Source organism: Salvia hispanica, chromosome 3 (genome assembly GCF_029641045.1).
Source record: "Salvia hispanica isolate PSC_SH4W2 chromosome 3, Shi_PSC_v1, whole genome shotgun sequence".
Lineage (NCBI taxonomy): Eukaryota > Viridiplantae > Streptophyta > Magnoliopsida > Lamiales > Lamiaceae > Salvia > Salvia hispanica.
The window spans coordinates 23522741-23545876 of record NC_142694.1 but is presented as its reverse complement, the minus strand read 5'-3'; the positions used below and the strand labels follow the sequence as shown (position 1 = coordinate 23545876).

Here is a 23136-nt window from a genome sequence, read left to right as displayed (position 1 = left end):
AGGAACGGGAATCGTTATGAGCAGCGGCAGGTGGCTCAATCTCAACAGGTGGCGCTGCCGGCTCCCCCTCAACAGCCTCCACGCCCAGGTCAACATAAGTTCTCATAGTTTTCTAAGCTGCCCGTGCTCCGTTTGTTGACAACAGAGAAGGCGGAACGGTCTCGCCTTTGGCTGTGCTGGTGGTGCTCGGAAAAGTGGGTGCCTGGTCACAACTGTCGAGGGAAATTTCTGGTTTATATGGGCATGGATGACGATTCGAACGATGATCTGAGAGATGAGAGATGAGGAGGAGGATGTGCAGGGATCTCAGGTGGTTACTTCAGATATGTCCCATATTTTTGCCATGGATGGCAGTCAGAAGGATGAGGATATTGAGTTAGTGGGCGCCATCGGGGCGGCGGAGGTCCGCATTTTGGTGGACACAGGTAGCTCGCATGACTTCTTACATCCGCGGGTGGCGGAACGGTTGGCGCTGCCTCTGCAGAAGATTCGCCCTTTTCGAGTTTATGTGGGTAATGGAGAATCGTTGCTATGTTCGTGGGCGAGTAAGCAAACTCGGATTGTGGTGCAGAACCATGTATTTCTGGTGGACTTGCATATTCTTCCGGTGCATGGACTGGATGTGATACTGGGAAGAGTGTGGCTGAAGTCCCTCCGGCGGGTGACAAATGACTTTGAGGCGGGTACTCTGGAGTTCATACGCAACGACGACCATATTAGCTTGAAATTGGTACCGCCCCTCCCTCAAGCGGTTTCACTGCGTCGGTTCACGTCCCTGTTATCTCTGCAGAGCGACGCAGCGGTGTTTGAGGTGGTTCAGTTGCCGAGGCAAGAGGCGAACAGTGTGGCAACGGCGGAGGTGATATTTCCCGCAGAGCTGCCGGAGGAAATATTGGCAGTGTTGTGCTCACACGTGCAGGCTTTTGTGGTTCAGTCGGGCATGCCCCCGAGGCTCCAGTTCGACCATAAAATTCATCTTCAACCCGACTGCAAACCAGTAAATGTCCACCCGTACAGGTATCCGTACTTCCAGAAGACGGAGATCGAAAGACAGGTCAAGGAAATGCTCGACTCGGGCATAATTCGTCCCGGTCAAAGCCCGTTTTCCTCACCAGTTTTGCTGATCATGAAGAAGGATGGGTCGTTTCGCTTTTGCATTGATTACCGCGCTCTGAATGCGGCAACCGTGCCGGACCATTTTCCGATACCCACCACAAACGAGTTGTTCGACGAGCTGGGCGCGGCTCGGTTCTTTACTAAGCTGGATTTGCACTCCGGTTATCATCAAATCCGGATGTGTGAAGCGGATGTTTTTAACACGGCGTTTCGAACACACGACGGGCATTTTGAGTTCCTGGTCATGCCTTTTGGCCTGACAAATGCACTGTCACATTCCAGGCGGCCATGAATGATCTGTTCCCCCCCTGCGTCATTTTGTGATCGTGTTTTTCGACGACATCCTCATTTATAGCCCAACATACTCGTCTCACATCCGCCATTTGAATGAGGTACTGTCTATTTTAACGAAGAATCAATTCTATGTGAAACTTTCTAAATGCACGTTTGCCTGCACAACCGTCGAGTACTTGGGGCACTTAATTGCGGACGGGGAACTTAAGGCTGACCCTTCCGAAATTGAGGCGATGTTATCATGGCCCACCCCCACTTCAGTGCCACAACTCCGTGGTTTTCTGGGTCTGACGGGATATTACAGGAGGTTTGTGGCGCATTATGCGTCTATTGCGGGTCCCTTGACTGAATTATTGAAGGACTCCTTTGTTTGGTCGGAAGCGGCGGCGAGCAGTTTTGTAGCGCAGAAGGGTGCAATGTGGTCAGCGTCGGTCCTCCGTCTACCTGACTTCACCAAAACTTTCTATTTGGAGACCGACGCGTCAGATTTTGGGATTGGGGCAGTGTTACTTCAAGAGGGTTATCCTTTGGCTTTCTTTAGCAAGAAGCTCGGTCCGAGATGACGAATTTCATCTACGTACCACAAAGAATTATATGCAATTGTGGAGGTTGTGCAAAAGTGGCGTCAGTATTTGCTGGGTCGGGAATTCGTTATCAGAAGTGATCAGAAAAGCTTGAAAGAGTTGTTGCAGCAGATTATTCAGACCCCAGATCAGCAATTCTATGCTCGAAAGTTGATGGATTATAAATTCAGAATTGAGTACAAGACGGGCGCTTCCAACAGGGTGGCTGATGCTTTGTCGTGGAGAGATGTGGAGTGCAGCTAGGCCGAGCCCACTGCGAATGGCGATCCAGATCAGGACGGCCAGCTCTTGACCACGGTCGCCCTCCCGGTGCCGGAGCTGCTGGCCGAACTGCGGTAGGAGGCGACGAGCGCCGCTGATTTGATAGAACTGATCTCGACAGTGGAGTCTGGGGCAGGGGATCCGGAGTTTTCATTGGCGGATGGACTGCTCAACTACAAGCGTCGTATTTACGTGAGCAAAGACTCTGCAGTGAAAGAGCGGCTGCTGCACGAGTTTCACACTGCCCCATTAGCGGGTCACCCGGGGATTGACCGTACGATCAAGCGGTTGGCAGCAGTGTTCTATTGGAAGGGAATGAGGAAGGATGTGAAGTTGTTCGTGGAATCTTGCTACGAGTGCCAAACAACCAAGTATTCCACGCAGAAGCCTGCACGGTTGCTACAGCCGTTACCGATTCCATTACAGGTATGGGAAGATGTTTCGATGGATTTTGTTACTGACCATTCTCAATCTAGGGGCTACACATCTATCTTAGTGGCGGTGGATCGTCTGACCAAATACGCTCATTTCGCCCCATTGCCTAAGAGCTACAATGCGTTGAAAGTGGCGACAGTTTTCATTGATACTGTGGTAAAACATCATGGCTTTCCCAAGACGTTGGTTTCGGATAGAGACCCGGTGTTTTTGAATGAAGTATGGGAGGATATGTTGCGCCTCAGTGGGACTAAGCTCCATTTTTCGACGGCTTACCACCCCCAATCCGATGGGCAAACTGAGGTCCGGAACAGGGGTCTAGAACAGTATCTGCGGGCGTTTGTGGCGGATAGACCGACTAAGTGGGCTAATTTCCTTCCGTGGGCGGAATTGGCATTGAATTGCTTTCATCACGAGGGCCTCGGGACATCGCCCTTTACTGCCCTATACAGCCGAGAGCCGCCTTCTTTGATTGCTGCTCCACCTTCGGTAGCCACGCCTCCGGATGTAGCATTGATGATCCAACAGCGTGGTGAATTGATTGTGATGCTTAGGAAGAATCTGGAGAAGGCGCAACAACGGATGAAAGTGACGGCTGATAAGCATCGTCGGGACGTGGAGAAAACTGCAGTTATACAGACAATACTCGGTTGCCAAACCGTTATCAACTAAGCTTGCTAGGCGTTTCTATGGGCCTTTCGAGGTGTTGGAGAAAATTGGGCAGGTGGCGTACAGGCTCAAGTTGCCCGAAGGGAGTCGCGTACATAATGTGTTTCACGTGAGCTTGTTGAAGCCGTTTGTCGCAAGCGCAGGGTCGCCGGCTGAAGTTTTACTGCCAGTATTTGTTCGTGGCAGACCCGTGGTAAGGCCTCGTCGCGTTGTGGACCGTCGTACAGTCTAGAGTGATGGAGCTCCAGTGGAGGAAGTGTTGCTGGAGTGGTGTGACGATGGGGGTGATTAGCCAAGTTGGGAGCCGGTGGATGTAGTCCGTCAGAGATTTCCACACTTGCTCCTTGAGGACAAGGAGGTTTCCAAGGGGGGGAGAGTTGTTACGGGTCAACCCTCGGCTCGCTTGAAGGAGACGACCGCGGAGCAGGTAGTAGAAGAGAATGACGTGGATACCAGAGTGAGCAATCGGAAGGAAGCAGAAAGAACCATTGCGAAGGACAGAGCACGTCGGCAGAGACATCCGCCGAAGCATTTGGCGGACTTTGGCAAACCATGAGAAGAAGAGCCGAAGTCTTGAATTATCATGTTTATTTTATTATTTTTGACTTTAGTATTTTGAGAACTATTAATGTTATTTTAATTATTTTAGCGTCGAGCGATGTATAAGCTCCTTTCCGGGTTTTCTTCGTTGATTATTTCCCGGATCATAGGTCGAATCAACCCTAGGGTCCTAGTATAAATAGGCGTGTATTTTATTTCCCTCCTTATGAAATAAAATATTTTCACGCAAATTTACTTTTCTTCTTCAACACAAACCCTAGTTCTACCCGTGTGCGATCGTCGGGCAAAGCTCCCGTGACTTCACGGAGGAATTAATCGTGAGTTAGGAAGTTCATACCTAACACGACCTCCAACGCTTGATCATTTGAAACTTAATATTGATGCCTCCTTAGAGAATGGGTCGGGTTATGCCTTTGGGGGAGGTCTGACTAGAGATGCAGAGGGATTATGTAGGTATGACTTTGTTGTTAACATTGGACTTTGTTATATTCTAACAGCAAGAGATTTGGTGCTTGTATCACGGCCTATAGGCTATTCATAAGAGTAGGAGGTGCGAACTGAGAAATCATAGTTTTGTTGGAGTGGCCATGATCTTGGGCACTTTGAAACTTCTATCAATTGTCGCTTTATAGTGAAAAGGGTACGTGGGTTACTCCAGGATTTCAATTTTATGGCTTTGCAACATGTGCATCGAGAAGGGATCTTTGTTGATGATTTTTTTATCGCATAATGCTTATTCTTATCATAGAGGTGTTCATAAGCTCGAGGTCCCTCCGTCTGGGCTCTATAGCTGAATGTTGAATGACAGACTAGGTGTTGCTTATATTTGTTGATTTTGTTCTTATATTTGGGATTTGTCCGCTTTTTTACCAAAAAAAAATGTAATCATTGCATCATTCTATAGAAAAAACGTAGGTAATTTTGTTCGAAAAATAAATAAAAGTACATTTTAGTTTTCTTTGAAGTTTGTTGTGCTAATTATTAATTTTCACTATTTAGGTGGACTAATTCAGAAAACACTGTTTAGACCATCTTCAATCATATAATAAAAATAATTTTTGGTGTAGAAAATCTAAACTCATTTTTGAATTTTTCTATAATAAAACAACACCAAATACGGTGCTACTCCAAAAATTTGGTGTGACATGTATATACTCAAAAATGGTGTAAATTTTCAATTCTATGTAAATTGTTGAAAAAAAACAACTTTTTATTGCTATATATACTCTAAAATAGATCTGAGTTTAGTGTAAGTTGGAAATGGTGTTATATACTAGACTTGAGCCACTCAGGCTACAAAATCATAACAACACTCTGCATCTTTCTTCTTTCCTGTGAGCACCTCTTTCCAGCTACGTGTATGTGTGTGTTCCTCACCATGATCTTGCGCCTTATCCACAATCAAGATCTCAAACACTTTACTCTTGCAATGATCGACCTGCATTCCATGCACATCATTAGATGAACCAGACTCAACTTTACTCTTAACACATCCCCTCAATTCGAGTGCAGATCGTGCCACAACTCCCAGCTTGTTGCGCAATCGCACAAGGACTGGTGGCTTAATGGATTAGTCAGAGAGGGAAGAAAAGAGATAGATAGAGAGCACAACATACTGGGGTTCTCCTCCTCTGGCCTCCAAGTCTGTAATGGTGATTGTATTCTCTAACTCAAAACTTGGTGATGTGTAACTTCCCACAGGGCTGCTACTTCTTTCCATAAAAAACCCAGGCTCTTTTGGTTCTGGCAAATCTCCTCCATCAGATCCTAACATTGAAACCACTGTTGACATAATTGGCCTATCATTTGCAAATTTTTGAGCGCATAATAACGCCACTTGCATGCATCTCTTTACTTTACACTCCCTAACTGTATTCTTCAAACACTCATCCATCAACACCACAATCCTGTTTTCTTTCCATAGCAACCATGCCTGCCATAGTAATAGCCAAGTAAGTTTTTTGACAATATTCATATTGATGAAAGTGGCATCAAAGTATTTGTGTACATGGCCCAAGAGATTAAGACAGTGATTGGGGTCTCCATATCCTCTGTTATTTTTTCCAATAATTATTTCCAGCAAAATCACTCCAAGACTGAAAATGTCAGATTTGACTGAGTATTTCCCATCCATTGCATACTCAGGAGCCATGTATCCACTGCATAAATTTATTGATCAACATGCCAATATAGGAAATAACGGAGTAAATTTAATTATATCAAGTAAACTTACAATGTCCCTATGAATAATCTTCAATCTGGAATCATGATGGAGATATAGCATTCTCCCTGCAATCCCCATAATAATGTCGTAACGCATAAGCCATGTCAAATGTGTTCTTCAACTATGATCTGCGAATGATTGAACACCAATGTACCCAGTGGATGTGTTAATCTCTTTGTCATATTGTAGGATGAAACTATGGGATTTTGATAAAAAGGTAAAGGATAAATCTGAGTACTGAAAACAAGAAGATCAAGGCTTTTATTCTCTAGGTATTCGTATATTAGCATCCTTTCCTCTTCTTCAATGCAACATCCTAAAAGTTTGATGAGGTTTTTGTGTTGGAGTTTTGCAATCACCACAACTTCATTTCTGAACTCTTCAAGACCTTGGTGTGAGGATCTCGACAATCTTTTAACTGTGATTTCATCTCCGGATGGCATGTTCCCTGCTTATGCAAGTGGTTAGTTGGCAAATAAAGTATTCATGTGTTTGTTTCACTTATTATATTACCTTGTAACAGAACCAAATCCTCCAATCCCAATTTCGTTTTCCGTGGAGAAATTATTTGTTCCTAGCACAATACTCTCCATTTTTATCAGAGGTAATTCTAGGTCCTCACTTTTTTCTTTTTACTGCAACAAAGTGAAGAAAGGTAAATGTGCTTCACACCAATATATGTTTGTGTTATGAATTGTTACCTTGCCTCTTTAGTCTTGCCATAAAAAAGTGCGCCTCCATTGATACAGGCTGAGATGAGAACACCAGATGCTATTGATATCAATATTAACTTCATAGGTCTTTTATTCTCCTTCTCATCCTCTAAACCTGTGCTCAAATCTACCGGGAAATTCACCTGTGAATGTTATTTCCAACTCTAGGAATAAGTGTTAGAAATGGTGATGATACCTAGTTCAGAAACTAGCACGCCGATATAGATGTTCTGCTTGCTATCTGCTGCAGAAAGTTCCTTGGTGTCAATGAGTTCGTCGAACCACATCAAGTAGCCGCTTCCTCCATTAGTAATGAATGGATTCGCATACGCAGTGCAACTACAGTTTTTCAAGTGTTAAACTAAAAAAGGGAGCGGAGTGAAGCAGGGAGCAGATGATTGTATTGAAAAAGTAGAATGACATCTTAGAATCGGATAACAAGTGCAGCTGCGGGAATGTTTAGCTGGCCACAGATGATTGTACATAAATCATGGAATAATAAATTGAAATGGAATGAAAAGTCTAATTGTTGATAGCGACTTGGCCTTGTCAATGACGGTAAATGACCTCTGCTGATCAACTATAACTTGTGCAATCAGTCAAATTGTTATAGATAAATTGAATCTAATTAATGTTTTTTTTTTCTTGATGAAATGAATATGAATGTCTTATTTTGCAGCTACAAAGGAAGGAGTGATCAAACTATTGCACATCCGGAATAATCTTCAACTGGCTGACATGTTTACAAAGCCTTTGGGATTCACTGCTTTTCATTCTATACTTGACAAGATGAAGCTTGTACTGTCCATCTTGAGGGGGAGTGTGAAAGATGAAGAGTAAAATGGAGCATGCCGAGATTGATGCAAGCATGCGAAGTCTTTGGATAAAGAAGATGACTGTGTAGAAGTTGAGAACCTGTGAAGAAGACCGTTGCTGCCAGCTGGATTAGTTAGTTAATTGAGAGAGAAGTTATCGTGTGTGACACTTAGCTTGGCATGTACCTTGTGACTTACGTAGGTAGTACTTAGACTATGTAATTGCAGAACATTTTTGAGATGCAGATGAAATTCCGGAGGCTAAATGTCTATAGGAAGAATCACTCTCTACATCGAATGGTCAAGAGTGTCGATCCGGGTGGAGCAAAGACATGGCCGCCATCGGATGACTCCGGGCGTTTAAGTGATCAGGCCAACTAGGTGCGCTTCTCACATTAGTTGAGCCAATGCCACAAATAAATTGGACTGAGTCCAAGTAATAGATAAGGTCAATTATTCCACACTAACTGTTTGGAATTAAAAAGTAAAGAATGGGAAGGGTAACAGACAGATATGGAATTCTAGACTTAGGACTTTGATTTGGAATAGGTGCAAAGTAGCTTTCGGGCCCACGAAGCTATTTTGATTCATACACCTTAGAATTATGATCAATTCCAATTCTATAATTTTAGTGATACCAAACAATTCCATAGCTCCAATTCCATATTACCAAACACACCCTAAAATACAATTTTTTTGGTTAAGAACTATTTAAGTGAAAGTAACATGATTATAGAGTTTGTAGTTTACTTGAACTTGAACAAAACAGCCGCAAATGAGCTTTACCTCCAAGTATTTATTATGTTTAATAAAAAAAGTGTGGACGTCGTAATTAGTCTGCGTGCTGTATCATGTATGGAATTAAGTTTAATGATTTATAACAAAAATTTATTTAGATCTCGTAAATCAATTTGCTCGCGTTGGCCACTCAAGGTATAATTTATACTTAGTAATTTTAATTGATTAATTACAAAGTATCCGAAGTCAATGATAATAACATGAATGGCCATTAGACTTGGACCATCACATAAACAAATTTACAAGTTACATGTTTATTGTGATATGAAAATGAATGATGTTTACCAATAACCAAACTGCCTTTTGCTAATTCTTAATCCAATCCGGATTAGAAGAAGCAAATATGATAAGCAGCAGCAGATTTTTCCTCAGGCTGTTTGTGTTCACAGCCTGTGTATTCTCCACACAAACATCAGACACCATTAATGCATCCCAAGTAGTGAGCGACGGAAGCAATGACAGGCTCGTCTCATCAACCGGGGCCTTTGTCTTGGGGTTTTACAGCCCCGGGAGCTCCAACAACCGCTACATCGGAATATGGTACAACAAGATCGAAGAAAAAACCGTGGTGTGGGTCGCCAACCGAGACAATCCACTCATCGACCGATCAGGCAGGCTCGTAGTCATCCAACCCGGCCGTCTCCTTCTCCTCAACGCTACTAATGCTACTATTTGGTCTGCCAACATATCAACCACTACACAGGCTCCACTCGCGCGTTTACTCGACACGGGGAACCTTGTCGTGACAGATACAAATGATGCAAACAACTTCATCTGGCAGAGCTTCGACTATCCAACTGATACTTTCTTACCAGGCATGAAGCTTGGTAAGAATTTCATCACTGGCCACGAAGTCTACATCGCATCACCCAAGAACAGCGAAGACCCTGCAATCGGGGCGCTTCACTTATCACTGCGATCCCAGTGGCTACCCTCAGACCGTGATCAAAGAGGGCTCATCCGTCCTGTTTAAAACGGGGCCGTGGAATGGTGTCCGGTTCAGCGGCACTCAAAACCTGGTGAAGAACACGATTTTCTCGTTCGGTGTTGTGATCAGTAAGAACGAGGTTTACTATTACTACAACCTCTTCAACGACTCTGTTTATATGAGGTTTACGATTAGCGAGAGTGGCGTTGGGCAGAGGTGGCTTTGGTCGTATCAAAACCGAAACTGGATACTCTATCTTACCATTCCCAATGATAACTGTGACATTTATAGAGTGTGTGGTGCCTACGGTGTTTGCAGTACTAAAACCACGCCTTCTTGTTCCTGCTTGGGTAATTTCGAGCCTACTCCAGGTTGGGATGGTGGTGATTTTTCGAGTGGATGCATTCGAAGGACCCCGTTGAACTGCCAAGAAGGGGGCGGGTTTCTCAAGTACTCTGGTGTCCAGTTACCAGACACGGAGCGTGCCTTGGCTAACGCGACTATGAGTCTTCAGGAATGCAGGGTTTCTTGTGCCACAGTTTGCTCATGTACAGCCTATGCGCCTATGGATATCAGCAACGGGGAAACTGGATGTCTACGCTGGTTTGGTGACCTTGTCGACATGAGATATATATCTCCTGGACAAGATGTCTACATTAGAATGGCGAAATCCGAATTAGGTGTTGATATAATCACTCTCTTGTGTTTTTTTAAGGTAACAAAGTCTATGCTGATAGCATGTATTTTCCAACAGGCTCGGGGAGTAGGCATAGGAAAACACTCGTTGTCGCGTTCTCAGTGGTAATGGGAATTCTTGTACTGGGACTAAGCATGTTGCTTTATTCCAAAAAAAGAAAGAAGCAGAATTATCGGCAGCAAGAAAGTAGTATGGCAGAAGATGAGTAGTTATTTTGTGTTAACTAATGCCATAGTGTTGTTTTTGTTATCCATAACCTTTTATTTCTCACCTGCAGAGATGGATACCCAACATCCTAGTGAGAGCCATGAGGAGCTAGAGCTACCAATGTATGATTTATCCACAATAATAAAAGCTACTGATGATTTTTCAGTCAACAATAAGCTTGGGGAGGATTTGGACCGGTTTATAAGGTAAATCCATAATACCTTTTCTACAACTTGAGTACAAAGCTTTAGAACACTACATGTTTGTACCAGGGAGTGCTGGAGGGACTGGAAGTTGCTGTGAAACGACTATCAAAAACGTCCGTTCAAGGACAAAATGAGTTTAAGAATGAAGTAATCTGTATTGCAAAACTTCAGCACCGAAATCTTGTGAGGCTTCTAGGATGTTGCATTCAAGGCGAAGAACGGATACTTCTCTACGAGTACATGACCAACAAAAGTCTCGACTTAATACTTTTCGGTAAGATATTTCCACATTTAGCGTCCACCTCAATTTCTCTGGCATTGTAGCGTATTATGTTAGCTTATTTTGAGAATATGGTAAATCAGCATGAGTTGAAAGTTGATTCAAAGAATCTATACATATTTTTGAATTTTTTTTTAAGAAAATTGTTTAAGAATGTCACTCATGCATGTTTTGGCGGGAAACGTCATTTATGCATTCAGATTCTTAGGTTACCTTTTTGGAAGCATGCCAGTATGGCTATTCTTATTTATTAGAGTTCCACTCTGACATGCCTTCATTAGAGATATATGTCTAGAATGCTGAAATCTAAAATATTATTCCATCCGTCCAGCATTAGGAGTCTCATTTCTTGGCGGCATGGGTTTTAAGAAATGTTAAGAAAAGTAGGTGGAAAAAAGTTAGTGGAATAGGGGGGTTTCACTTGTATATATAAGTTTTAAGTGAAATGTGAGTGGAATGAGTTAGTGGAAGGTGAGACCCTATTATTATTCATGGTAAAAGTGAACCAGGACTCCTATTTGCGGACGGAATAAAATGGAAAAATGAGACTTCCATTCGTGGACGGAGGGAGTACTATTTTACTACAAGAATTGGTTCACTCTTCCCAAGGGTAATGCTGAGCGGCCATAATGTGGCTGGCCACACTGTGGAAGTTCTGTAAATAGTACTATTTACTTTTTCAAATTTTGTGTCCACCAACCTATTTAATTTTAAAAAACTCTCAAAATCAAACATTTCTTTGTTGCCCGAAATCTCTCTCCCCCTCAAACAGAGAAAGAAAGAGAGAAATAAAGAGCCAACACACTGGGGGTCTCCTCATCTGGCCTCCAAGTCTGTAATAGTGATTGTATTCTCTGACTTAACACTTGGTGATGTATAACTTCCCACTGGACTTGAACTTCTTTGCATAAAGAATCCAGGCTCTTTTGGTTCAGGCAAAACTGCGAGATTAGATCCTAACATTGACACTACTAATGACATGATTGGCCTATCATCTGCAAATTTTTGAACGCATAATAACCCCACTTGGATGCATCTCTTCACTTCACACTCCCTAACTGTATTCTTCAAACATCCATCCATCAACTCCATACTCTTGTTTTCTTTCCAAAGCAACCATGCCTACCACATTAATAACAAGCTAAGTTTTTTGACATTTGTCCATATAAACAAAAATGGAATCAAAGTATTTGCATACATGGCCCAAGAGGTTAAGATTGTGATTGCTGTCTTCATATCCTCTGTTCTTTTTTCCGCTAATTATCTCCAGCAACACCACCCCGAGACCAAAGATGTCAGATTTCACTGAGTATTTCCCATCAATTGCATATTCAGGAGCCATGTATCCACTGCATAAAATTATTCATCAATATAGGAAATATTGGAGTAAATTTAGTTATCTAAAGTAAACTTACAATGTCCCTATAACTCTTTTTGTTCTAGCAAGAGCCTGATCCTCTTCGAAAATTCTTGCTAACCCAAAATCTGAAATTTTCGGATTTAAATGTCTATCTAGCAAAATATTGCTCGTTTTTAGATCCCTATGAATGATCTTTAATCTGGAATCATGGTGGAGATATAGCAGTCCCCTTGCAATGCCCATAATAATGTCATAACGCATAGGCCATGTCAAAAGTGTTCTCCGGCCAGGATCTGCAAATGATCGAACTCTAATGTCATATGGTAGGATGACAGGATGGGATTAGAGATTAAAAGTAAAGGATAAGTCTGAGTACCGAAAACAAGAAGATCGAGGCTTTTATTCTCTAGGTATTCATATATTAGCATCCTTTCGTCTTCTTCATGCAACATCCTAAAAGTTTGACGAGGTTTTTGTGTTGGAGTTTTGCAATCACCATAACTTCATTTCTGAACTCTTCAAGACCTTGGTGTGAGGATCTCGACAATCTTTTGACTGCGATTTCTTCTCCAGAAGGCATGTTTCCCTGATCGTGCAAGTTGTTAGTTGATAAATAAAGTATTCATGTGTTTGTTTAACTTCAGCACTCTCACTTAGTATATTACTACCTTGTAAACAGGACCAAATCCTCCAACCCCAATCATGTTTTCCGTTGAGAAATTATTTGTTGCTTGCGCAATAGTCTCCATTTTGATCACAGTTAATTCTAGGTCCTCATTTTTACTTTTTACTGCATCAAAGTGAGAGAAAGATAAATATGCTTCACTTTTAGCTCCAATATAGGTTTGCATAGCTAACAGACTATATGATATTTTCAGATCAGTTCACTGCAGAATATGAATAGTTACCTTGCCTCTTTAGTTTTGTCATAAAAAGTATGCCTCCATTGATGAAGGCTGAGATGAAAACACCAGAAGCCATTGATATCAGTATTAACTTCATAGGCCTTTTATTTTCCTTCTCGTCCTCTAAACCTGTGCTCAAATCTACAGAGAAATTCACCTGTCAATGTTATTTCCATCTATAGGAATAAGAGTATAGGGACACAGACACCACTCGTCTAATATGTTCTTCTACATTTACTCCATCTTATTATACTATCAACACATCAGATCTATATGCATGTCATACGTTTAATATTTATGATGATCACTTTTGCACAAACAAACAATTAGGATTCACAATAGCAGTAATGGGCAGATAAGAAATGAGTTATCTAGTCAGAAACTATGTTTATTGATTGCTACTATATCTCAAGTCTCCATCTTGGGTTCAGATTTAGAAATGCTGATTTAGGTACTGTTAAGAAATGGTAATTATGAAATAACTTACCTAGTTCAGAAATTGGCACGCGGATATAAATGTTTTGCTTGCTATCTGCGGCAGAAAGTTCCTTGGTGTCGATGAGTTCATTGAACCACATCAAGCAGCTGCTTCCTCCATTAGTAATGAATGGATTCGCATACGCAGTGCAATTACAGTTTTTCAAGCACTCGGCTTTGCACTCACTAAGGCTCACAGTCATGTTCAACCAAAAACTCAACATCTCAGGATATTTCACCCCTCCAACCTCTAGAAATCCGTCTCCACCGTGGCAATTCAACGGTTTAACTCTAGTGCACCCGCCCGACCAATCCTGAAGGTCCCAATAACTTTGAAACTTAGGAGCAAATCCCTTGAAACACTGACATCTAACCGGACTGTCAGTCCTAGATTTGCAGATTCCATTAGGACCACAAATACCATATTCGTCGCATGTATCTTGAGGAAACGTGAAAGCACGATTCCATTTGTCTCTCTGGGCGTTTAGCGTATGGCGTGTCATTGTACCAGATGGATCCAGCATTATTCTTGTGACAGCCGTGCTGTCATTGTACCAGATGGATATCATCCTCTCTTGTCTGAACACTACAGAAACATTGTACATGGCATTGGGACAGCGTGGACCCCCACCAAAATATAAACCGTTCCACTGTCCCAGCCGATATCTCTTCGTTGCCCCTCTCAGCGCTACAACGTCAGGCAAGCCCTTGTTTTCGATCCTCAATATGTAATCTCCGGGAGAAGGGTCATCGGCATTTCTCCATGAGGTCAAATATTTCTCGACCCCCGAATCTGCATCGTCAACTAATTGCATCCCCTGCAATAAAGTGTCAGTTGGATGATCAAAACTCTGCCATAGGTAGCTGCCTTCCACCATGTTGTCTAGAAGAACCAAGTTTCCAGAATCCAGCAGCTGTAAAACTGGATTTGTTGCTACTCTTGATGAATTCGCTGACCAGATAATGCTTTTGCCACTGTTTATTACAAGACTTCCATTTCCAGATATCATAAAATATGGTGTTTGGTGGGCAGTGATGGGATGGTTTCTGTTTGCAACCCAAGCTACAACATCTGGTGTGGTCTTGTACCATATTCCCAAGAATCTATTTGAGGATTTGCCAGGTGAGAAAAAACCCATTTCAAAAACTTGGTTTTGAGAAACAAGAGTGTGGCCTATAACAAGTGATTGATTTGGAAAAAGTATGTGATCATAAACTGCCCCAACAGTTAAAGTAAGAAAGGGGAGAGAGTGAAGCATGGAGCAGAGGATTGTAGTGAAAGAGAATAGCACCATCTTAGAATCGGATTACATGTGGGAATGTTTAGCTGGCCACGGATGATTGTACATAAATCATGAAATGAAATGAAAAGTCTAATTGGTTAACGTTTTCCTTTTCCCATTTCTTAGTACTTTTATTCTATAAATTTCCATTGTTGATAGAGACATTAACATTAGTGCAACGACTTGGCCTTTTCAATGACGGTAAATGACCTCTGCTGTAGGAAAGCAATAAATTGTCCAATCAGTCAAATTCTAGAAAATGAAATGAATCTGAATGTCTTTTTCGCGTTCTTTAATATGTGGAGTAGTTGAGACTTGAGATAGTGGACCCCATGATTAATCTAAAAACATTGGAAAACTAGTTTCATTTGATTTCAAAATTTAATTAACATTTTGCATGAAAAGCTTTAATATTTATTCCCTTTTCATGTGTGTTGATACAAGGCAGCCTCGAACCCAAGAGTGCAAGAATGGTAACATTTTGTATGTTTTTCTACTGCACAAATGAATAATTCGATTACCTGGGAAGTATTTTTCTAGTCAATGTTAATGGAAAAGAATAATGATGAAACCAAATCACATAAACTAAAATACTAGATATTGTTTGTTTTGGGAAAAACAATATTCAGACATTTTTATTATGCAGACAAAAAAATGGATTGCATAGCATTCTTCATCTGGCCTCAATATCAGTGATGGTGCTTGATTCTTGACACACACTTGTGTCGAAGCTCGAACTCTCTTCAGGAAAAAACCCAGGTTCCTTAGGATCGGGGATAATAGCTTCGTCGTTTCCTAACATGAAAACCACCGATGACATGACCGGCCTATCTTCTGCAAATTTTTGAACGCATAATAGTCCGACATGTATGCATCTCTTCACTTGAGATTCGATAAAAGTATTGCTCAAACATTTATCCATTAGCTCCCATATTTTGTTCTCTCTCCATAGGAACCATGCCTGCATAAATGCATTGGTTTAGTCCTTCGGATACAAAATGATTAATTCAGTGACAAGTACTAACGAAGAAATTACATGTCCCAAAAGGCTATGGCCGTCGTCACTTTGGCCAAAGCCTCGGTTCTTCCTTCCGCTCACAATCTCTAACAGTATCACTCCTAGTGCAAACACATCGGATTTCACGGAATACTTCCCATAAATCGCGTATTCTGGAGCCATATAGCCACTACATAAAGTTATCAGTCATAACAACCCATACAAGTTAACTGAATCCTTTCTTATAAGTAAGAGTAGCTTACTATGTCCCAACAACTCGTCTTGTTCTAGCAATAGATTGTCCCTCTCCCAAAATTCTTGCTAAACCAAAATCGGAAATTTTTGCATTCAGATCTTTGTCGAGAAGGATGTTGCTTGTTTTGAGATCGCGGTGTATAATCTTTAGTCTGGAGTCCTGGTGGAGGTATAGCAGTCCCCTTGCAATTCCCATGATTATGTCGAAACGCATAGCCCATGTCACAAGCTTCCTTCGGTTTTGATCTGCAGGCGCGCTTCAATACTTTGTGAGTTTTATGAAATGCAATTAGCCATGTTTAATACAGAGAAATTTGTATTAAGCTGTACCAAAAATGAAATGATCCAGGCTTTTATTCTGGAGGTATTCATAAATCAGCATTCTTTCTTCTCTACAAATGCAGCATCCCAGAAGCCTGACGAGGTTTCTATGTTGAAGTTTAGTGATCAAGATGACTTCATTCTTGAACTCTTCAATGCCTTGTTGTGAAGTTCGTGACAATCTCTTGACAGCTATTTCTCCTTCTGCAGACAAACTCCCCTGCTCATGCATGTTAAGGTCAGAATGTGAAACTATTATTATTCATGTTCGCCCATGTTCTTCGTTACCTTGTATACGGGGCCAAAACCTCCTTCTCCGATCATGTTTTCTGAAGAGAAGTTGTTTGTGGCAGCCACAATAGTTTCCAGCTTGAATATTTTCAGTTCTATATCTTCATCGTTACTTTTTGACGCTGTAATCGACCAAAAGTAAAGCGTTACTGCCTCAGATCGTTAACAACGCTAATAGACTGGAAAAAAAAAAGATACCTTCTCTTCTCCGTCTGACGATAAAAAACACACCTCCACCTAAAAGTGCAAGAATTACAACTCCAGAAGCAGTTATAAATATTACAACAAGCTTTTTAGCACCACTCCTTTTTCCCTCTTCCGTCTCTTCCTCTCCGTTGGTGGCAGAACCTGCTAGAAAAGAAAACAAACATTCATGCTTAGTTCTCTATAGATAACAATTAAGCCATGTACACATCATAGTTCATTTTTCAAAGGAGCATGAAAATCTAACAAGAAACAAGTTTTACAGATAAATTTACCTAGCTCAGAGGCCGGTAGACGAACATAGATGTTTTGGTTATCGTTTGCTTCAGGAAATTCTCTGATATCAATGAGATCCCCAAACCACATCACACAGCCACTGCCTCCATTAGTAATGTATGGATTAGCACAAGCAGTGCAGCTGCAGTTTTTCAAGCACTCGGCCTTGCATTCTTCGAGGCCCATGCTAGGATTCAGCCAAGTCCTCAACGTATCAGGGTACTTTACCTTTCTAACCTCTAGAAAACCATCATCTCCATTTGGGCAATTCAGTGGTTTCGTCCTAGTGCATCCGCCCGACCAATCTTGAATGTCCCAATCATTCTGCGACTTGGGAGCGAACCCTTTAAAACATTGACACATCTGCGGTTTCTCAGTGCTGCACAACGCATATGCTCCACAGTTACCATATGCATCGCACTTATCTCTTGGATACGTCTGGACATGCGTCCAAGCATCTATTCTAGAATTCATGTTGTACCTCTGTAGCAAACCTGATGGCTCGAGTGTTGTTCTTGAGAAAATTGAGCTGGTGACCGGCCTTGATATAGATATCAACCTCTCGTCTCTGAAAGAAAAGCTTGTGATGGAGTTATTTGGTAAGAGTGGAAGGCCACTGAAACCAAGCCCGTTCCAGCCTCCAGTTCGAAACATCTTCTTGGTCTGTTTGTAAACAACCAACTGAGGCAAGCCCTGGTTTTCAATCCTGTAAACAAACTCACCAGGCGAAGGATCCTCGGAAGTTCTCCATGACCTCAAATACGTCTCCACACCACCATCACTATCGTCCACCAACTTGATTCCTGGCAGCCAGTTATCAGTTGGATAGTCAAAGCTCTGCCATATGTAGCCTTGCTTTGTCGAGTCTACTACAACCAGGTTTCCGGTATCCAGGAGCTTTAAGACTGGATCTGATCCGACAATTGATGGATTCCCCGACCAGATAACGCCTCCGCCTCTGCTTATAGAAATATTTCCATATTCAGAAACTTTCAAGACTACTCCTGAAACTGAACCAGTGATGGGATTGTTTCTGTTTGCAACCCAAACTACAACTTTGGGTGTTTTTTTATACCACATGCCTAAGAAGAAACTGCTCCCGGGAGAGAAAAACCCGACCTCGAATACTTGGCTATGGGAAACCAAAGTCTTCCCAACACCAATGGTTTCATTAGGAAAAAGAGTATCTGCTGCATCATACAGTTTCAGAAAGGTGCTGTACAGTAACAGCTTAAAGAGAATTCTGTTGAACATGAGACTCTCCTTTGTTCAACAGAAAAGAAGTGAAATGCAGCTTGAAAATGAATGGGTAGTAAATGCAACTACGTAGGAAAGATCACACATTTCTAAGTTGACTGGTATATTTAAATCATGAAATGATAAGGCTGACAAACACAGGTTTTCCAATTAGATTGACTCAGCCACCATTATCTGTTCTTGAATTTCTTCATTTAACTTTTTTGTCCAAGTGAAGCAAAATTCCAATCCCAACCAACTAACCACTAAGGAAATACTAGTAGTATTATTTTGACTTTCAGCACACGAGGAACAAAACTCCTTATAAAAATCACATAGTCAAATTATAATGAGGACTTTAATGATGTGGTGACGATAGGGTGATTCATCATTCTTCCAATCCTCTATTCAATTTTCTTCTTCTGATTGTGACTTCAGTGAGGTGTCTGGCTCTCAATTGAAGAAACTGAGATAGACTTCCACAGAAAATTAACAAGATAGCATCAGCTGTGTTGAGAATTCAACAACTTATTATTATTGAATTATGGTTATTCTCTTTATAAGTCTATTTTGGTTGACATTTGAATTGAATAATATCAACAATTTTCTTTAATAATAAGAAACAATGGCTAAAAACTTTTCTTACATGAGGAACCTGCTTCCTGGAAATAATCGCAAGGTCTAATCAATATTATCCACGTCTATATGATCAGTTCATATGATATTACATTTACTATATTCAGAATAACAAATAAGATTAGCTCAATTCAAATTTGTCACTGTTTCAATCTCCATGAGTTATAACGTATCCTCACTTGTTATATGGATTGAATCAATAGCTAACTTTCTTAAGTTGCTAACTTGCTAACTCATCAATGCAGTGTATTAAAAATGTCAACACGATGACATTAAAATGTCAACACATAATTTTGTTGTTCTTCAATATAATGTGTTGACATTTTGATGTCATCGTGTTGACATTTTTAATACACTGTATTGATGAGTTAGCAACTTAAATAGTTAGCAATATAACACACCCCTGTATTGTATTTAGAGCAATAAATATATTTACATACATAGGTTTGTAGCATGCAAGAACTATATTCTTCTCATCTGGCTTCTAACTCAGTGATGGTGAATGTTTCCTGGCGTGAAATTGTTCTGCAGCTCGGACTACTTTCACCAAAAAATCCAGGTTCTTTAGGATCTGGTAGCATTGCTCCATCACTTCCTAACATGGAAACTATTGATGACATGACTGGCCTATCTTCCGCATATTTTTGAATGCTTAATAACCCGACGTGTATGCATCTTTTCACTTGAGATTCAATCCATGTATTGCTCAAACATTCATCCATTAGCTCCAGAATGTTGCCTTCTTTCCACAGCAGCCATGCCTGCCCAAATATATATGTTAGCTTCTCTAATAATATAGAACGCGAGGCTGATTGAATGACAGATGACAGATTACATGTCCCGAAAGGCTATAATAGTCGAAGCCTCTGTTCTTCTTTCCACTCACAATCTCCAACAATATCACTCCCAACGCAAAGACGTCTGATTTAACTGAATACTTCCCATCAAAAGCGTATTCTGGAGCCATATAGCCACTGCATAAACTCATTAGTCATAATGCCTCGTAAAAGGTAAAATAATTCGATGTTATAGAAAACAGCTTACTAGGTCCCAATAACTCGTTTTGTTTTAGCAATGCATTGGTCCTCTCCAAAAATTCTTGCTAATCCAAAGTCTGAGATCTTCGGATTCAAATCTCCATCTAGTAGAATATTGCTCGTCTTTAGATCCCTATGGATAATCTTTAATCTGGAGTCTTGATGAAGATATAGCAGCCCCCTAGCGATTCCCATGATTATGTCAAAGCGCTTAGGCCATGTCAACAGTTTTCTTTGGTTTTGATCTGCAAAATTCAACAGATAGATGGGATGCTCCAATCTCTTTGAAATAGTAATAAATAGAGATGTATCTTAGACTGTACCAAAAACAAAGTAGTCGAGACTTCTATTCTTCAGGTATTCATATACAAGCATTCTCTCTTCCCCTTCAATGCAGCATCCCAAAAGTCTGACGAGGTTTCTATGCTGAAGTTTCGCAATCAAGGTGACTTCGTTCTTGAACTCTTTGAGGCCTTGTTGTGAAGTTCTTGACAATCTTTTGACAGCTATTTCTTCTTCCGTAAATAACTTCCCCTGCTTAAGCACTGTTAGCATAAGAGAATACAAAACTGATCATACTAAAGATGTGATGTTGAATGTCACCTTGTAGACAAGGCCGAAACCTCCCTCCCCGATGAGGTTCTCCCTAGAGAAGCTATTTGTTGCAGCCATAAGAGTCGGAAACTTGAATAATTGCAATTCCTGATCTTCTCTGTTAATCTTTGAATCTGATGCTGTTAAATAAAAAGAAAATTGATCACTCTTTGGTTCAATGAGTTAATCATAAAATTAAGCAGAGCATCCATACCTGGCTGCCTCTTTCTTCTTGTCAGTAAAAGTATCACTCCAACAATAAAACCTGCTGAAATAACTCCACATGTAACTGATATCACTACAACTTTTGTCGGCCTTCTTCTCTTCCTCTCCTTCTCGTCGGTTGTACCACCTAGTTCTGAAATTGGCAGGCGAACAAACAAGTTCTGGTTACTATCCGCACCAGTAAATTGTTTAACATCAACGAGATCCCCGAGCCACACGAGGCATCCACTGCCTCCATTAGCAACATATGCATTAGCATACGCGGTGCAGTTGCAATTTCTCAAGCACTCAGCTCGGCATTCATGGAGGCTCATACTCATATTCAACCAAAACTTGATCATATCAGGATACTTCACCCCTCTTACCTCATGAAAACCATCTCCACCCTCACAATCCAACGGCTCAGCTCTCCTGCATCCACTGCTCCAATCTTGAAGATCCCAATCATTTGGCGACGCGGGTTTAAACCCCTTCAAACACTGGCATCTCTGCACTCTATCAATGCTGCAGACTGCATGCGGTCCGCAATAACCATACTCTTCACATTTGTCTTGTGGAAAGGTGTAGGCCAGATTCCACGCGTCTCTTTGCAAGTTCATGGTATACCGCTGGATGGTGCCAGATGCGTCAAGCTTCAGCCGTGTGAAAATTGAACTGTCATAAGCCCTACTGACGGAAATCAACCACCCATGGCTGAAATTGAAATCAGTTTGAAAAACAGAATTGGGAGAGGCTTCCATGTTGCTAAACTGAAGCCCATTCCACGGTCCTGATCGATAAAACGTTTTTTCTCCATTCAAGATCACCATCTGAGGCAATCCATGATTCTTGATCCTGAACACAAACTCTCCAGAAGAAGGATCGTCCAAACTTCTCCAAGATGTCAAGTTCGTCTCAACACCGGAACGAAGATCATCTACGAGATTCATTCCAGGCAACAAGGTGTCAGTTGGATGATCAAAACCTTGCCAGATGGTGTCTTCTTGGTCGACAACAACCAGGTTTCCCGTATCCAGGAGGCGTACTAGTGGACGCGATGCCTGCCTTGATGGACTCGCAGACCAAATAGCCTTTCCATTTCTGGTTATAACGAGAGTGCCGTTTCCAGCGACGCTGAAGACGACCCCTTGCGACTCGGTGATGGGATTGTTTCTGTTCGCAACCCAAACCACGACGTCTGGTGTGGTTGTATACCGTAAGGCCAAAAACGTGTTTCTTGATTTTCCGATGCTGAGGAATTGCAGCTCGAAAACTTGGTTTTGACTCACCAAAGTGTGCCCGATAGCCAGCGTTTGATTTGGGAGGAGTGTGTCTGCAGAATCAGAGATTTGTGAAGATATTATGAATAAGAGCAGTCCACACACAATTTTGTTGAAGATGAAATCCTCCATCTTTCATAAATGAAACCAGCTTAAATTAATGGAGCCTGATTCAAAACATATTTGTTTCTTTGGTAATGTATTAAAAATTCAAGAATGCAATGTTTGACATTGTCCATTCTAAATATTTTCTGTTGAAAGTTTGAAATTTTCGCACCCTTAGAAATTATGAAAGGTTGGTAAAAACACGTGAAGGCAATGGATTCCTTTGAGTAATAGTACTAGTAATTTATTATTTTACTCAACTTTCACATGATTTGGTTTATACACTAGAGGTAAGTAAAATCTAATTGATGCTTTTCTGATAACTAATTTAACATCATTTTATTTTTTCATGAACTTAAAAATATCATAAATTGTGTCATAAAAAAATATGATTAAATAAATTTAAAAAAATACAAACACATAAATCGATTATGACAGGGTTGAAGATAAAATCATCCATCTTTGTTGAAGATAAAATCCTCCATCTTTCGTAAATGAAACCACCTTAAATTAGAATGGAGCATATTCCAAAATAATTTGTCCATGCATGTAGTCCAGTAAAATTGTGGAAAAGATCAATAATTCAATGAAAGTAAATGTTGACACTTCAAAGAATGAAATATAATTCCTCTAGTCAAACCTAACACAGATTCAAAGACGAATTGCATGTAGTCTTCCAATTTTATACTAATTTAATTAATTCTAAATGAGACTTCATTCAGGATATCTATCCAAGGTCATTTTTTATTTATTTGTCTCTTAACATGGAACAAGATAATCTTATTCTATACACTCCATCGAAATATAAGTAAGCCTTTTTATGGGCCATTCGATTGCCACAATTAGTTGTGATAAAAAATTATGACTAATCTTATCAATTGAAGATC

The 23136-nt window shown here is 41.0% G+C and overlaps 2 protein-coding genes and 3 pseudogenes across 6 annotated transcripts; 1 reads left to right on the top strand and 4 right to left on the bottom strand.

Moving 5' to 3' along the window:
• Positions 1-5082: 5082 nt before the first annotated feature.
• Positions 5083-7505, bottom strand: LOC125213524 (G-type lectin S-receptor-like serine/threonine-protein kinase SD1-1; annotated as a pseudogene). The gene is made up of 6 exons (XR_016136887.1): positions 7054-7505; positions 6658-6984; positions 6383-6592; positions 5929-6272; positions 5537-5853; positions 5083-5358 (listed from the first exon to the last, which is right to left on the bottom strand). The product of XR_016136887.1 is annotated as a G-type lectin S-receptor-like serine/threonine-protein kinase SD1-1 (transcript).
• A 1235-nt stretch (positions 7506-8740) lies between these two features.
• LOC125209555 (G-type lectin S-receptor-like serine/threonine-protein kinase At4g27290) lies at positions 8741-10782 on the top strand (annotated as a pseudogene). The gene is made up of 4 exons (XR_016136886.1): positions 8741-10078; positions 10153-10284; positions 10373-10508; positions 10575-10782. The product of XR_016136886.1 is annotated as a G-type lectin S-receptor-like serine/threonine-protein kinase At4g27290 (transcript).
• Positions 10783-11186: 404 nt separating this feature from the next.
• LOC125209554 (G-type lectin S-receptor-like serine/threonine-protein kinase At4g27290) lies at positions 11187-14894 on the bottom strand (annotated as a pseudogene). The gene is made up of 7 exons (XR_016136885.1): positions 13541-14894; positions 13057-13194; positions 12817-12938; positions 12525-12734; positions 12204-12441; positions 11987-12137; positions 11187-11910 (listed from the first exon to the last, which is right to left on the bottom strand). The product of XR_016136885.1 is annotated as a G-type lectin S-receptor-like serine/threonine-protein kinase At4g27290 (transcript).
• A 479-nt stretch (positions 14895-15373) lies between these two features.
• LOC148930397 (G-type lectin S-receptor-like serine/threonine-protein kinase At4g27290) lies at positions 15374-18489 on the bottom strand. Of its 2 annotated transcripts, XM_089067953.1 has the most exons (7): positions 17157-18486; positions 16876-17025; positions 16675-16799; positions 16396-16606; positions 16074-16311; positions 15850-16000; positions 15374-15774 (listed from the first exon to the last, which is right to left on the bottom strand). In XM_089067953.1, the coding sequence occupies exons 1-7, from the start codon at positions 18409-18411 to the stop codon at positions 15487-15489; spliced, it is 2418 nt and encodes an 805-aa protein (XP_088924079.1). In that variant the 5' UTR covers positions 18412-18486; the 3' UTR covers positions 15374-15486. The 2 variants fall into 2 exon arrangements, with proteins under 2 accessions (XP_088924079.1, XP_088924080.1); XM_089067954.1 differs by lacking the exon at positions 15374-15774 and having other exon boundaries at positions 15857-15983; positions 17157-18489.
• Positions 18490-19413: 924 nt separating this feature from the next.
• LOC125213519 (G-type lectin S-receptor-like serine/threonine-protein kinase At4g27290) lies at positions 19414-22356 on the bottom strand. The gene is made up of 6 exons (XM_048114110.2): positions 20875-22356; positions 20670-20800; positions 20390-20600; positions 20074-20311; positions 19865-20003; positions 19414-19790 (listed from the first exon to the last, which is right to left on the bottom strand). The coding sequence occupies exons 1-6, from the start codon at positions 22274-22276 to the stop codon at positions 19503-19505; spliced, it is 2409 nt and encodes an 802-aa protein (XP_047970067.2). The 5' UTR covers positions 22277-22356; the 3' UTR covers positions 19414-19502.
• Positions 22357-23136: the final 780 nt, after the last annotated feature.

What these genes read in the sequence shown, in the direction of transcription:
- LOC148930397 (XM_089067953.1), bottom strand. Translation starts at nt 18,411, where the DNA reads ATGTTCAACAGAATTCTCTTTAAGCTGTTACTGTACAGCACCTTTCTG. An exon ending in CCTGGATCATTTCATTTTTG is followed by an intron (nt 16,312 to 16,395) that starts GTACAGCTTAAT and finishes GCGCGCCTGCAG; the next exon opens with ATCAAAACCGAAGGAAGCTT. An exon ending in AGACGAGTTGTTGGGACATA is followed by an intron (nt 16,001 to 16,073) that starts GTAAGCTACTCT and finishes AACTTTATGTAG; the next exon opens with TGGCTATATGGCTCCAGAAT.
- LOC125213519 (XM_048114110.2), bottom strand. Translation starts at nt 22,276, where the DNA reads ATGGAGGATTTCATCTTCAACAAAATTGTGTGTGGACTGCTCTTATTC. An exon ending in GTTTCGGCCTTGTCTACAAG is followed by an intron (nt 20,601 to 20,669) that starts GTGACATTCAAC and finishes GTGCTTAAGCAG; the next exon opens with GGGAAGTTATTTACGGAAGA. An exon ending in TCTCGACTACTTTGTTTTTG is followed by an intron (nt 20,312 to 20,389) that starts GTACAGTCTAAG and finishes TGAATTTTGCAG; the next exon opens with ATCAAAACCAAAGAAAACTG.